At 40.0% G+C, this 14,591-nt stretch overlaps 1 protein-coding gene across 1 annotated transcript; it reads right to left on the minus strand.

Annotated features, from left to right (window-relative positions):
• Positions 1 to 8,452: 8,452 nt before the first annotated feature.
• Positions 8,453 to 14,272, minus strand: LOC117385621 (mitochondrial coenzyme A transporter SLC25A42). Its single transcript, XM_055228556.1, has 9 exons — positions 14,136 to 14,272; positions 13,926 to 13,980; positions 12,943 to 13,091; positions 12,617 to 12,728; positions 12,447 to 12,472; positions 12,151 to 12,317; positions 11,924 to 12,040; positions 11,666 to 11,817; positions 8,453 to 11,602 (listed from the first exon to the last, which is right to left on the minus strand). Exons 3-9 carry the CDS (start codon positions 13,021 to 13,023, stop codon positions 11,277 to 11,279), a joined length of 981 nt encoding a protein of 326 aa, XP_055084531.1. The 5' UTR covers positions 13,024 to 13,091; positions 13,926 to 13,980; positions 14,136 to 14,272; the 3' UTR covers positions 8,453 to 11,276.
• Between the last annotated feature and the right edge of the window lie 319 nt (positions 14,273 to 14,591).

Below are 14,591 nucleotides of genomic sequence, written 5' to 3' on the forward strand. Positions count from 1 at the left end.
CTGGAAAGAAAGTATTTGTTTCACAAAGTGAAGAGTTTTTCTCATGTATTACTATTAACACTGGCTCACTGCAATTATTTAAGTTAGTTTTAAATAATAAATTGAAAGCAACAAATAAATGCTAGCATATGAAAAAGAAAAACAAAACATGTAGCACTCTGCTCCATTTGACAGCTCCTGCATAGCACTGTAGAAATGTCTGGATCTACATCAGAACTATTATAACACCAAATATACCTTTATTTTAAAATTACATTCTATTTGAAATCATTTTCACTGATGGTCTTGAAATTGTCATTGAGCCTTTTCTTTAAATTTGAAATGTTGTGACAATCGTATAAGGGGCAACTAGGCAGTATGTGGATTGTGTTTTTTAATCATGTGGCAATGCAAAACTAATATTAATGTCCTCTAAAAATGAATACATCCAAAGATATTAGAACAGGCCAAACTTTGTTAAACTTGGAAAGTGAGACGAGGGAGAAAACACATTTACCTCACATTGACGGCTTTTAAAAACTCGCAGTTACTGATGTGTTTCTTGTGATTTGAATAATAATAAATGAGTGAGGTGGGCATTCCTCAGCACTGAGCTCATAGTTTAGGCCTATTGGCTGTCTGCTCCTGTGTGTGCTGTGTTTGTGTCTGTTTTGTTCCTCAAGTCCAAAGCCATGGGTCACAGCCCCCCCTCGCCTGCTCTGTCCTTATAACATATTTCTTTATCTCCTATTCGTCTCCCCATGTGCACCCCCAGCCATGCCTCTCCACCCATCTTGATAATGCAGCTCTATTCTCTTGCTGGACGGAGGGCTGCCCTGAACTAACATTGTCCCCCGCACTGGCTCTAGTGGGGGGCCCCATTGTGTGTGGAGGAATGGGGAGTTAACACCCATGTCTGAACCCTCTCAAAGGGGCATTGTGTGAGAATCTTCCTCCAGCTCGCCCACTCACCCAGCGCCGGCTTTGGCACAGGCCACGCCATGGGCTCCTCGAGGTGCTCCCATTATCAGTGCAGAACATGCACATAACAGCGAATACACTCACAAACAAGCTCTGCTCCAACTGACCCGGCACTTTCTGACTCCTTACTCTGATTTATTCATTTTTCACAACAGCACACTCAAGTGAATGCAGAATCTTAGAGGATTTGCACTAGTGGGTTTAAAGGTGCTCAAAGACACCCCCCTAAGTTGTTTTTGCAATTGGAATAGCTGGGCAACCACACAATACTGCAAAAATTACTGTTGTTTTAAAAGGTTTCTAATTCTTTTAATAGTATATGATCACAATTCAATACGGGGTTTGTGCTACTGTTTGACAAAATGTTAATGTACGCCTCTGATAAATATGTTTATGCTCCCAACCATAGGCTGAGCATTTTCATTTGTTTTTGTATAGCCGTGAGCGCCTTGGGGCAGGTTGCAAAAGAGCAAGTTGGTGTTTTCTTCCCACATATTTTTAATCAAAGTGTTAGTGTTTACATTTGCATTTGCATGGAGCAGAGGGAGGCTGAATGCCAAAGGTGAGATTTTGAAAAACATTGTTTTCTTTTTTTTTTTTTCAGATGGAAACGAGGGTGGGTGGTTGGAATGGCGGATAAAGGCTGGTGGATGACTGAACTCGGAGACCTGGTGCGGCTCATCATCATCATCGCCATGGGCTCTCATGCTCTGCCTCTCCTCCGTGGCCCATACCTCCATCCAAGGGTCTACTAGAGCCAGTGAAGCCCGAGCAGGCAGCTAGTGAGTGGGCTGGGAAGCACGAAGAAGGTCCCTGAAGGCATGAGATACCTCTAGAGCTACCAGCTTTCAGGAGAAATCAATACGAGCAGGAGCAGGCATGGCTCTGGCTGGAGTCTCGAGTGTTTGTCTGTGGCCTCTGGGCCTGGACCTCCGAAAGACTGGCTCCGTTTGCCCCTCTGAGCTGCTGCCCCAACGTGCTCTGGACCTCGCAGACCCGAACAGCTGTGTGTGGTTTTCTCCCTAAATAATCCTCGAATACTGAGACTGCCATGAGGGAAACTGCTCTCTTCTGTTGATTTTTTTCTTCATAAGATTGACATACCCCCCACCTTCTGCCTCTGGCTGTTTAAGCACTGCACTGGAAGTTTGGCTTTAGACTCCCACTTCATACAAAGCTCAACCATTGTTTATTCCCAATTCAGTTTTAACATTTGACAAAGAGACATCACTATCTTTATTTTCTTCTCTGCTGTCTTGCTGTGGTGGCTGTATCTATCTGTGTAAGCAGAAATCATTGTTCATTTGATGACTCTTAAAGTGTCAGTAGTGAACCAGCAGATGTGGACACACAATCATCAGTGCAACTCAAGAGATGGTTTAATGGCAAGTATCTTTTCTGAGCTTTAGCACACTTAAGCATTGCACTCATGCATTCAAAACAACTTCTATTTAAATTCTGCACGATTTAGAGGAGAGAGCATTGGCAGAGATACTATTATTGAAACGAGGGTTTGTGTGAATTTGAGTAGGTTGTGGACATGCTTGGCCTTGAATGCTGTTTTCCATTGAGTTACATGAGAATGCACTAGAGCCCCACTCTGGAACTGCTGCTGTCGTCAAGGGAATGCAGTGTCTTTTTCCAGATGGGCACCGGCTTATACAAAATGGCCGCCAGTCTCCCTTTGTGCCAAACATGTCGGGTGTCTTACTGTCGTTGCCATGTGCATGTCCGTTAGCTGTCGTATGCAATTTGATACTAATTACATTAGCATAACCTCGAACCAAGTGTCATAGGTTTCTGATGATGATTACATCTCTGAAGGCGACGCTGTTACATGGTGAAACTGTGATCGAAAGTGAGCAGATTTCTGTTAATATGTGCCATTTGATATCAGATGCATGTAAACGGGCTTGATTGGTGTTTAGGGGAGCCATATTGTGGTTGTCCTATACTGTGCCATATGGTCCAGTAGTTTGCATGTGTCCGTACATGCAAATGCAGCACTGTACAAAAGAGTATGCCGTGACACCTCTAAATCAGATAGTACTTTGTCACACATGCACGGTTTCAGCGACATACATGATGCGCAGATGAGGCCTTAAGCAAACAAAAGCAGTGACTTGCTTAATTAAAAAGGGATACAAAGGCCCCACTAAGTCCAGACAGATCTACTCTAATAGTCTCATTTTTATGCACAACGGTGTTTGTGGACGAGTCATTGACCATGCAATTCAAACTGTCAAGTGGCATATGTTGTTTCAAATCCCCAGTACAATTCTTTGTAAATATTTATTAAACGACTAAAGCTGAGAATGAGGAAAATATTTGTAGATAAATGAGTTATTGTTTTTTGCATTCCAGCATTATATATTAACTGTATAATAAATAAATGTAAATGTATTAGAGTCATTAAGTCATGACTGCCAAACTGCCAAATGCATTCACTTTCCAATAAGGCTGCTGTGACATACAGTGGGCAGCAAAATGGCGGTCACGCAAATCATAGGTCTGACTACTGGTCGTGGGAGCTGGGGTGAAGAGGGTGGATAGATAGAAAGAATGGGGGGGGGGGTGTTGAGTGGGTTGTAGGGTCTAGACTGTGGGGTTGTTTTTTGGAGGAACGGGGGGTGGAGAGGTTATTATTTGAGGAGGGGGAGTGTGTCTGGTTTAGAAGGAACCATTAATGAGGGACCTGAAAGGGGGGTAGTTTGTCTGCATTTGTGAACATGTGTCTGTGCGTCGGGCCATTTGCATAGAGCGATTAGGGTGTCCATATGCTGTGTGACAGACAAGTGTGGCTCCGTAGACCAGGCCCGCTGCTCTGGTACCGTCTAGCACGGCCCACGTAATCTGCCGCGCACCAGGAACAGGCTCTGGCTCATTTCTCACAATAACATTACACTCAAACTACACTCAAGCCATGTTTTACATCACTGTTTCTCCACATTAGATCAACCAATGAGAAGGAGAATATGCAGCTGAGCCAATGGCAATAGGTCCAAGAATCAGGAAGAGGAAAGAGGTGACGATTGCAAGTTTACCCTTGATGTGCCGGCTAGAAACCTTTGCATGGGGATAAATTATAATGGAATAGCAGGCTAGCAGGCAGATGAATATTTTAAAAAGTTAAATACTGGGGATAGAATTAACAAATTATAGCTTTTTCAATAGCTGGTCTTGAATTGTTCATGTATGCAGTCATTTTCAGTCTAATTTGAGTTATAGGTTTTACATTGCCCTTGCATCCTTTTATGTATCATCTATAGACTTGATTTTTTTGTATATCGCCACTAGTGATAAGTGACGTAGAAGTTTAAGTGATAAGAAATGAGGTTTCCAATATGAGGATTACAACTCCCCGCTGCTTCTGATAAAGTTATGAAAACAAAGTGCTCTGAATAGTCAGACATGCAGACAGAGTCACAATGCACTTATGCATAATGTCCCTCATGAATAGTGTGGTGTTTATAGAGTCATCATTTCCCAGTCTGGAGGTCTGAGTCTGGAGTGTGGGAATGTATGGAGAACATATGTAGAACAGTGGGCTGCTGGTGAGACGGCGCTGTTAGCATGAATGCAGTTGTAGCAGGTGAAAGAGGAACCTAGAGTTCATGGGTCAAGGCCAGTGGAGGGGCTGTCTGGCACATGCGTGTGGGTGACTGAGCAGTCTCTTGGTTGTCTGGGACTAGCGGGATGCTAATGAAGTTTAGGCTGTTTGAGGAGCACTGCTGCCTTTTGTTGGCTCAGTCTGGGATGCTCAAAAAGGGACTAGTCTGTAGGCTGGTGACTTGGACAAGAGAGAGCTCCTCCATCATGTGCAGTGGGCTCATGGTAGCAGACAGACAGCCTAAAGTCAGACCCCCCTGCTGAAAGTGTGATTGTGTTGTCAGGAGCCTTTCCTCTTCAACTCTGCTTTCTGTGACATTTCTCCTCTGACTGACATGTTGGGCTCAGACTCTAGCTGTCTTTGTTTCACTTCAAAACTGATGTACCACATTTCACTGACAGGCAATGACAGTATAACGCTTATTTTGGATAACTACCTATCTTCTGTAATTCTTGTGTATGTTTTTTGTTCATTTTTAATTCATTTGTTAAATTTGTGAGGAAACTTAAAACACTGCACACAAACATCTACAGAGTTGTGTAGTCATGCCGCTTTCAATTTCAACAAAACTGATGTGCAAGTCATTGACTGCATCGTGCACACATTTGGAACCAAACGCATTTGTAAATATAGTTATTTTCAGGGTTATTCTGTGGAGGCTACATAATCCAAGTTTGATTCAAAGAGGAAATAGCCATGACCTAAATCAAATAATGACAGTAATCACATGGGGAAGTATTAAACATAGATGTCGATAGGCCTGAAAGTATGAGGTAGTTTTGCTGCTCCTTTAAGGGATTTACCTCATCATGAGAGAGGCGGATGTGTGTGAATGGGTGACAGTGCAGGGCTAGCTCCCAGCATGCCTTTCTGCATGTGGATGCAGGCTTCATTAGCCCTACAGAAAGGAACCGCTTCTCCCAGTACCTCGATTGTCCCAAAACCGGTCCCACTGGTCCAGTGTAGAATTTAGAATTTTGTTTTATGTTCATATGTTAAGCTTCCATTAAGACGACTATGTTTTGTCCAAAAGAAGGGTGTTTATTTTTTGCACAGAAATTAGATTTTTTTGTGAAATTGCGAAAGCAGAAATATTATATGTGTACTTTTAGAGAACATATGTGTTCACTCAGACAGACCCTATTCCCCATTTTTGTTTGATTAGGCAGTTTCCTAAACTCCACATTCGTTTTTAAAGCAGCTTCATATCAGTGCGTATAAGAACAATAGGGAGGCATGGCTACTACAGTAAGAAAATAGTAGTGATATCACAATGGTCATATAGAGATATTACTGCCAGAAGAACAGGTGAATGGGAAAATTCTGTTGTACCAGGTACAAACACCAGCTTCGACTCAGAAATAGAAAGAAGAGATGAATGTACAATACTGTGCCCTGGTTTGAGGTTCCAGAGGGACAAAGACACTTTTCAATTTTGTCAACAAAATGAGAGCTAAAAACACACATGCACACACACATACACACACAGACACACACACAGTATCTATCCTGTAGCAGCCTGAAACATTTTATATATAATTTTGTTGTTGAGACAGCAGGAAAAAGTATTGGCCCAGATTTGTTGCAAACCTTGTTCACAAACAGTTAACTCTTTTGAACGGAATTGCCTTAAAATAAAATAAAAGAAAGATCCTCCCTTTCATTAGTTCACCACTGTACAGCATACAGAAAATATCCACATTGTGCAAAAGCGTACACATGTAAGAGACAGTGCGCCGCCGCCCTGTGACCCCATCCCACTGCAAGGTTTTCATTCCCAGAAGCCCGAAGCTCAGGTCTTTGGTGTCTATTGGTGTAAGTTGTCGCCCGGCCACCCATTCAGGGCTCAGTCACGGCCACTTAGAGCGCAGCAGACTCAGGGATTCAGAGGAGCTGTGATCCAATGACATGTATTTATAATGAGGGGGCTGTGGGGACGTCTTTGTTGGATGGACACAATGTCGGCAGAGTACGAGAGTGTGAGAATCGAAAGAGGGGGAGAGGTACAGAAAAAGCAGCCTTCTTCACACCACTCAACACTTCAGATTCTTCAAGTTTCTATTAAAATGTCTAAGGCCTGACTTTGAGAGAGCGTTTATATAGTGTATTGTCTCAAGAAAAAAAAAATTAAAAACTATATAGCGTTTGCCGTTTTTTTGGTTTTGGTCTTTCAAAGTTGAGTTGAGGCTTAGGTTGAGGATGCTTACTCACAATATATACATATATTTATTTGCATATTTTTTCATATCTAGTTTTATTTTTGTCACTCAAGGATATAGTGTGAAACATGATATTTCCTTATATTATTATCTGTATAATAAAAATCTGTGGTCAAAAACTATTTTAAATACAACACAACCATTTCTTTAATTTCACCAATGATCTAGAAATTTTCAGTATTGATGTGGACTTCTCTGTCTCACACATATTACATGGGGCAGTGTGGACAGAGGGAGAGTCCAGGAGAGTAATGCAGGGGCCTCTTATGGGCCTTTATATTATCCCAATGTCTGAAACAGAACAACTGTCCTGGGAGACTGTGGTCTAGTCCCCCACACCCCAACTAAGGGTGCATTCACACTTGTCCTGGTTTGGTTCTGGTTTCAGCCCATTATTGCTGATGTTGGTTTGGTTCTTCTCTAGTCTTGATTTAATCCTGGTCTTCTAAAGGTTTAGCTCTGAGTTAAGTCCTAATTTTGATGTGGTGATTGCGCAAGTGTGAAGCATCCTAATGTGCAGAGAACTTTTTTTATTTCAATGCATTGGTTAAAGATCTGTGCAGCTGTGACATTGCAAAGTAGTATTTTTGCAGCAGGATAGTGGGGTTTGCACAGGTAGAGGAAAGATTAGTATGGACAGGGACAGCCTCCTACACTCTAGTCTTGTTTTAATACTAAATTGCTGTGTCAGATACTGGTCAAACAATTAAAACATATGAATTTATTATTTTTCCAGATGAAGAACTGGGCGGTCAAAAGATGGACGATTTTATTTGCACATTGCTGTTCATGGTTTCATCTCTCTCTCTCTCTCTCTCTCTCTCTCTCTCTCTCTCTCTCTCTCTCTCTCTCTCTCTCTCTCTCTCTCTATCCATCTATCTGTCTATCTGTCTGTCTAAATATCTATAACAAATATTATTGTGAAGAAAAATGTCAGTACTATGTGTCATAAAAGTATGGCTCTGGTATATGGATTATTAATAAAAGAAAATGAAGTAATGGATTTGCATCTTCTTTCTGTAACTGTTGCTGTTTTAAAAATGTTTTAAGTGCATTAGTTTAAATTCAGACATGAGTATTTTTAGTTTGCTGAAGGGCAAAAGTCAGATTTATTCTATTTAGTCTATTCATTGTGTGGTATTCTTATCAGAAATATCTAACAGTAAATTACTGGAAATTTAACATGATCATTTCCTTTAGTCTCCAGACCCTAGGTCTCACTGTATTAAGACAAATATCGAAATAATATTTATTTTTGCTGCCTCCATAAATATTACTGGGCAGCAGAATGTTGTGATGTCATCTAAAACCAAGTAATAATGTTTTATGTGATTCATGAGAAAAATAATGTAATTAATAATTGCACTTTCAAAATTAATCAGGACAGTATGAGTAAACTGTATTACAAACTGTATTCATTAATTGATGTGTGACTGTTTAACAGAATAAAGTTAGATTTGAATTATTATATTACACTGAAGTACTTTAGCACGTAGGCTGGAGTAAATAGGCTATGACAGTTATAGAAGTGCATTAAAGAGCTCTGCAGCATCCACAATTAAGAGGCCTATTTTACTTTATTTTCTATTTTTGAATAATATTAGAAATAATACATAAAAACGAATAAAAATGGTTATTAAGATGATTTTTATTTTTATTTTTTAAACTTGTACAGAGAACACAATTCTTGTCAAATCCTTTTGCTACAGACACAGGCCTGTAGAACTCTGTTTAACTCTGGGAAATATCATGGCTTTAAATTGAATCAAATCGATTTTATAAACATTTAAAAATATATTTAAAGCGTCAGTCATATAGCCTATTGTTTTGTAATGAAAAAGAGCGGGAGAGAGGAGCCTCCATCTGAATAAATGTAAATTGGCTGTGCCTCCACCTGGCATCGTGCCAAGTATCTATAGCAACCACATCTTCTAACAGCCTCCTCCCTCCCTCCTTCACACTCTAATTAGACCTCTATCTTCCCTATAGCTCCTTTCTTTCCTGCTCTTTTCTCTCCTCTTTTTGCCACGTTCCCAGAATTCATCACACAAAGAAGCTAGACCATGTTTTATTTTCAGTGTAATCATAAAATAAAACAATGTAGTCGGTGAAATTTTAAAATAAAAACGACGGCCTTAGTGTCAGATATAATAATAATAAGCTACTCAAGACATACAAGCCTAGAATAATTCATCATTTTAAATCTAAATGTAATTTTACTCAGGCTGTAGGCACAGCATATTACGCTCATTAATAATTATTTCTATTATAATTGAATAAAACGTTATTTTCTTGAATGCCGTAGCGGTCACGGTCAAGTTCAATGCGCTGTGGTCGTGTTTTGTGGACCCTCTTTGCCCCATCTGGCCCTCACAGTATTCAATACTGTCCTATAGCGCCCTCTACTGTCAACAGAGAAATTAACCATTTGGGTCCATTTATTTGACCATGGCGCCCTCGTGTGGTTGTGTCTTTTCTTTATCTTCCATGTGGCGCCTGCAGATGAGCAGAACAAACCATCAGGCTCCTCATGGACGTTATATATTTAGATTTAGGTCTTTTTTTTAAGCTACGTTTATTCTCCTGCTGTTCTTGTACAGAGTAAAAAGTCTTGATAATATACAACGTTGGGTTATATAAACTCTACATTTATTCAGTAAACCCGCTCATAGATGAGGTTTAGTACATTCACTTGGCGCAAATGCTTCACTAAAACAAAACACAATTCACTGAACATGCAAACAGTCAAGGAGACGATAGACAGCCCCCACACTACAACACTTGCATCTGTCATGTGCAAATCATTTCATTAAATTATGCTTTCATGTAGATTTAGGGAGTCATTTGGAGCAAGTTTAGATTCGACATAGGTTTTGGCATTACTTGCATGATTGTTTTTCACACTTTAGAAGAAAAAACAAACAAAAAAACAATAGTTTCTTAAGGCCTTAGAGGCCACTTGATAATCTTTTTTTAAAATGCAGCAATACATTGAAAGGCAGTTGTTGTGCATTTAAATTCACCTGATTTCAGACATTCGGTCAATAATCTAAGATTAAAAACTACATTAACCTGTAGCCTAAATGTAAAAAAGGAAACACTTTTGTGAGTAGCTCAGTCACAGTAAAACATTTTAGTTTTTCTCATTAGGCACTTAAGAGTAAAAGTTAATTCAGCACATAACTTTACAGCAGCACATCTCTGGGCTCCTATTGGAACAATGTCGATTGTTACTCCATTTCCTCTTGTTTAAATTGAAGTTTTTAAAACAATATAAACTCAGGCTAATCCATCTGTTGAAACAGTACAGTCAGCTATACAGGGCTAATAACAATGAGTCCAGGACAAATGTGAGAAATAAGATGGTACTTGACAGCTCTGTGTGTCCACATTCTACCAATAACATGCTGTGCTGGTGGTTTGTGCCAGTGTATAACATCAATCCAAACATACAGTTATAAAACAGAAAACAAACGTTTTGGACACCAATGAAGCAAATTAAAAATAATAGATTTCAGGATCTGCGTTTGTCGACAGCACTAAAATGTCAACATGCCCTTGGATTTTTCAGCTGCTGGGCCGGAGATGTGCTTTTATTGTCATACATTCTTCAGTGGCTTCTGCTCCACTCAACTATGCTCCCAGCTGCTCATTCAGCTCAGCCTCCAATCTGTTCTACCTAATTATAGAGACTATTGACACTTCACTGGCTCCAAAGTCCATCAACAAAGTTTTGCTTTACAAAATGCATTTCCTTGTGAGAAACAGATACATGTCTGTCCAGATACAGACAGTGAGGTAAAATGCTACACAGTGATTCCACTGTCTCTGTACTGTCAGTCAGACTAGTCCATGTGAGAGTCTATTCTCAAAACTACCATGTTAAAAGAAGCAGCTCGGATAATGGAAGAACTTTAGTGTAACTGTATCACCTTTAAATTAAGAATACCACAGATTAATTCATGAATTTACACAGTAACCCCTGATACCTCAACTAAGCTGTTGCTGAATATACTTAATCTATGGTAAAAATTTCACACTTTGCAAAAAATGGCACATAAAATACAATACAACTCTTGTATTCTGCGGCATTATCACAACAATACAATAGCAATGTTGTTACCAGTGTGCATGGTTAAGCATTTTATCACTCATAAATAACGTTAATACTCATGTAGTATTGTTCTGTACAAGGCAGCGGACATTAAAATCTCTGATGACCAAAGGTGTGCAGTAGACTCCCAGACATGTGTGTGTAATTTTTACTTTGGCATATTGCACTTGCGTACAGATATTCTGTACCATGTCCAGTTCTCACATTTATAGGGAACAATCCCTTTGTACTCAATGAGAAAGTGAGTGAGAGAATAGACTAAAAGTATCCACTCCTCCTGAGCCAATATGTGCTTTGTATCGGTTCAAAGTTCCCAGTCAAAAGAAACTCAGTGTGAATCGACTCCCTTCACCTTGTTTCCCTTTACTCATTATTATCGACTTGTGTAACCCATTTGATGGAGCTTTCTCAAAAGAATCTGGGTTAAATCAAAAGTAGTGAAGCTTATCCCTACTGCTATGGGACCCTTGACCCAGTTCATACTGAGACCTTTGTAGAGTCCTCGGACGACACCCTCCTCAGCCACTATCTCCCTCATTGTGCTCAGGATGGTGCCGTAGGTGTGCCCAGTGACTCCTGCTGTCTGCATGCGCCTTCGGACCACATCCAGAGGGTAAGAGGCAGACTGTCCGATCAAACCCGCACATGCCCCAAAGGCCAGGCGCTCATAAGAGTAAGGCTGAGCCCGCCCGCTGCGCTCTGTAAGGTATATTATGTTTAGTGTCTAAACATAGGGGGGTTATAGCAGAATCAGGGCAGTACCTGCATGTAACTTTTTTAGTGTTTCATAGGTGAAGAAACTCAGGCCAGCGTATGGCACAACTCCCAGCAACGTGGGGGTAAAGCCTCGATACAATGTTTTCAAGCCCTCTTCTCGGGATATACGTACAAACACATGTAAGATGTTACTGTACCTGGAAGTACAACATATATAGATTGTTTGGTACGAGATGACTACAATGGTCTATAAATATATCGATATAATGGTCTATAAACATGAATAACTTCAAAGGCCCTTACATCTCTTTTGGTGTTACTGCCATTCTGGCACGCACCATGTCCAGGGGATATGTTAGCATAGCAGCAGTCGTCCCAGCCAGTGACCCAGCAAAGAACCTTTGAATTGGAGGTAGAACTCTGAAAAAAAGGAATAAAAAAAATAAAAAAAAAGTTGTATTTTATTTTTTGTTATTATGCAAAACTCACGTGTTAAAAATGTTTAATCATTGAACGTGTTAAGCACTTACTTGCCCTGAAAACCATAATATCCTCCCAGCAGTATCTTGTACTGCTCATGTGCACAGAACTGAATGGCAGCATATGGGATGACTCGTACCATAGTGGCAGAGTTTCCTCTCCACAAACTGAAGAAGCCATCCTTACGGTAAGTGCGGTAAATCAACCTATAGGCCTCCTGACAAGTTGACAACAAAATTGAAGAATAGTTTTGGGTGAATTTAAAAATAATACAGGTATTTTTATATAAGAATAGTGGTATAATGGTATAATACATTCCCACGAATCACAACAAAACATATTTTACCTTGGCAGAAAATCTTGCTGAAGACACTAAAAAACAAACCATGTGCAGTATAAATAAACTGTAATCAGAGATGGTGAGTGCATTTTAACCTTAAAACCTTTTTGTTAGATCCCTAATCCTTAATCATCCCAGAGCAACCCAGATTTGGAGCAGATGTGAACACTACTTGCCTTGGAAGATGATTTTTGTTCTGTCCAAGGGGGCCACTGCAGTTTTGGCCACTGCCCCAGCCAAGGCCCCAGAGAAGAGAGAATTGAGCACAGAGCGGGTCTGCTTCAAGCTCTAAAATGTCATAACACAGTTAGTAAAAGCTAATGTGTAACTAGAGTACTAAAGTACTTATTAGCAATCCACAACTATCCAACCACAAGTGTCATCATTTTACTAGGTCAAAGGTCATAAGGGCATAGACAAACCATTATAATATATAACTGTTATATAATTCTAAACTGTACATGGACATCGATGTTGATTGTTTAAATTAAGAAAAACATGCCTCAGAGGTGGAAGAGGATGCACGTGGCAGCACCTCTCCTTGAGTAAGCGGTGCTCGTTGTTCCTGAATTCCGCTCCCCATCTTTAGAAACTATTCACAGAGCACTCTACATCAGTTCACCAGTAGGGTCCCACATGCAGGAACTGTATCTGTACAAAGCAAAAGTCCATAGAATTCACTTCAGTTAGCAGCAGCAATAAAATGTCATTAAGAACACGGCACAATTACATTAACTTTGTTTTTTTTAATGAATCTTAGCTGTGGTAGAGATATTTGGAATGCTATGAGGTTGTACAATGCACAGCTCTGTAGCATCTGTACAATAATACTGTATTATAATGTCACCAGGCCAATACACCGTAGACACGTTAGTTTATTGTTATCCATATATGGCATACACTCACTGGACATAATAGTTTTTGTAGGGTTACTCTGTTAAACAGGAAAATGAGCACTTGAGTAGGAAGTATGGAACAACAAAGGATAACAAGGAGTTACATTCTCAAGAACAAGTTATAACAGAAAGCTTTTATGGGTTTTATTACAAAGCACAGGGTAGACTGGGGCTAAGTTGAGGACTTGCAGGTGAAAGGTCTTTGCCTCAGCAAAGCTTAAAATACAGATACAAGCAGCAGTCCCCACACAACCACCTCTGTTCGTGTATTTATATCTAGTTCTTTCTGTGCGTTATGGCCTGCACCAAGGACAATCAATGAACTACCAACCCTTTATTCAAGCACTGCTAAAAACAACACATGAAAGGAAAATTATCTGAAAAAGAATACAAGTAAATTGTTCTGTAAGGCTAAAAAACTGACCAAATAATGACCATCTACCAGAAGTGACAAAAATAAAGTGCGGGGACCAGTCTAAATAGTAAAGACACTCAGCAGGTTTTTGGACTGGGTGAACTGGGTGAACCTCACTGGAATAATACGAACAATCTGCGAGTGGAATTTCATTTCAATATCTGAGTTTCTTACCTTCTAAGTTTCGTCGTAAACATCGAGATTATGGGCGTGTTTACATCTTTCTGATCTGTGTTATATTTTGTGACAAAAACGTTATTAGTTGCGTGATGGCAAGTTCAGATAATGTCTGCTAACGGCTAGCCACCATTAGGTTACAAACATGCAGAAAAACTCTACTACTACTACTTTTTTTCTGTTTCAAACTAGTGATCCTACAAAGACCTTATTCTGAAGGCTCCGTTTTCCAATGTTCTTCATGTTGACGATGCCCAATTTGTTTTAATCAACATGTTTGTGTCGATCCCTGCTGTCAGTATGCAGCCTGCGTGTGCCCAGTACACTCTGGTTTGTTTGGCAAGGACGAGCGCAAGGAATCATGGGTAATGTAGTCCAGAGGAATCGAGACGCTTTGATAGGTTCAATGAGAGGCGTAGACATCGACAGGGTGGGTCCGAACAGTTCAACAAAACAGAAACTAAAGAAAACGATTCTTTGTGCAGCGGTGCGACATTGAGCTGTACATATGCTGCATTAAACAACCACTGTAGTTTGGTTGTTTTTTTTAAAACCCAGCATCATTTGTGCTGATCTACTCTATTCATCCTCTCCCATTCATATATAACCACAATATCCAAAATATTTAATTATTTCCTATTACAAAAAAAAACAAAAAACGTA

Source organism: Periophthalmus magnuspinnatus, chromosome 17 (genome assembly GCF_009829125.3).
Source record: "Periophthalmus magnuspinnatus isolate fPerMag1 chromosome 17, fPerMag1.2.pri, whole genome shotgun sequence".
Classification (NCBI taxonomy): domain Eukaryota; kingdom Metazoa; phylum Chordata; class Actinopteri; order Gobiiformes; family Gobiidae; genus Periophthalmus; species Periophthalmus magnuspinnatus.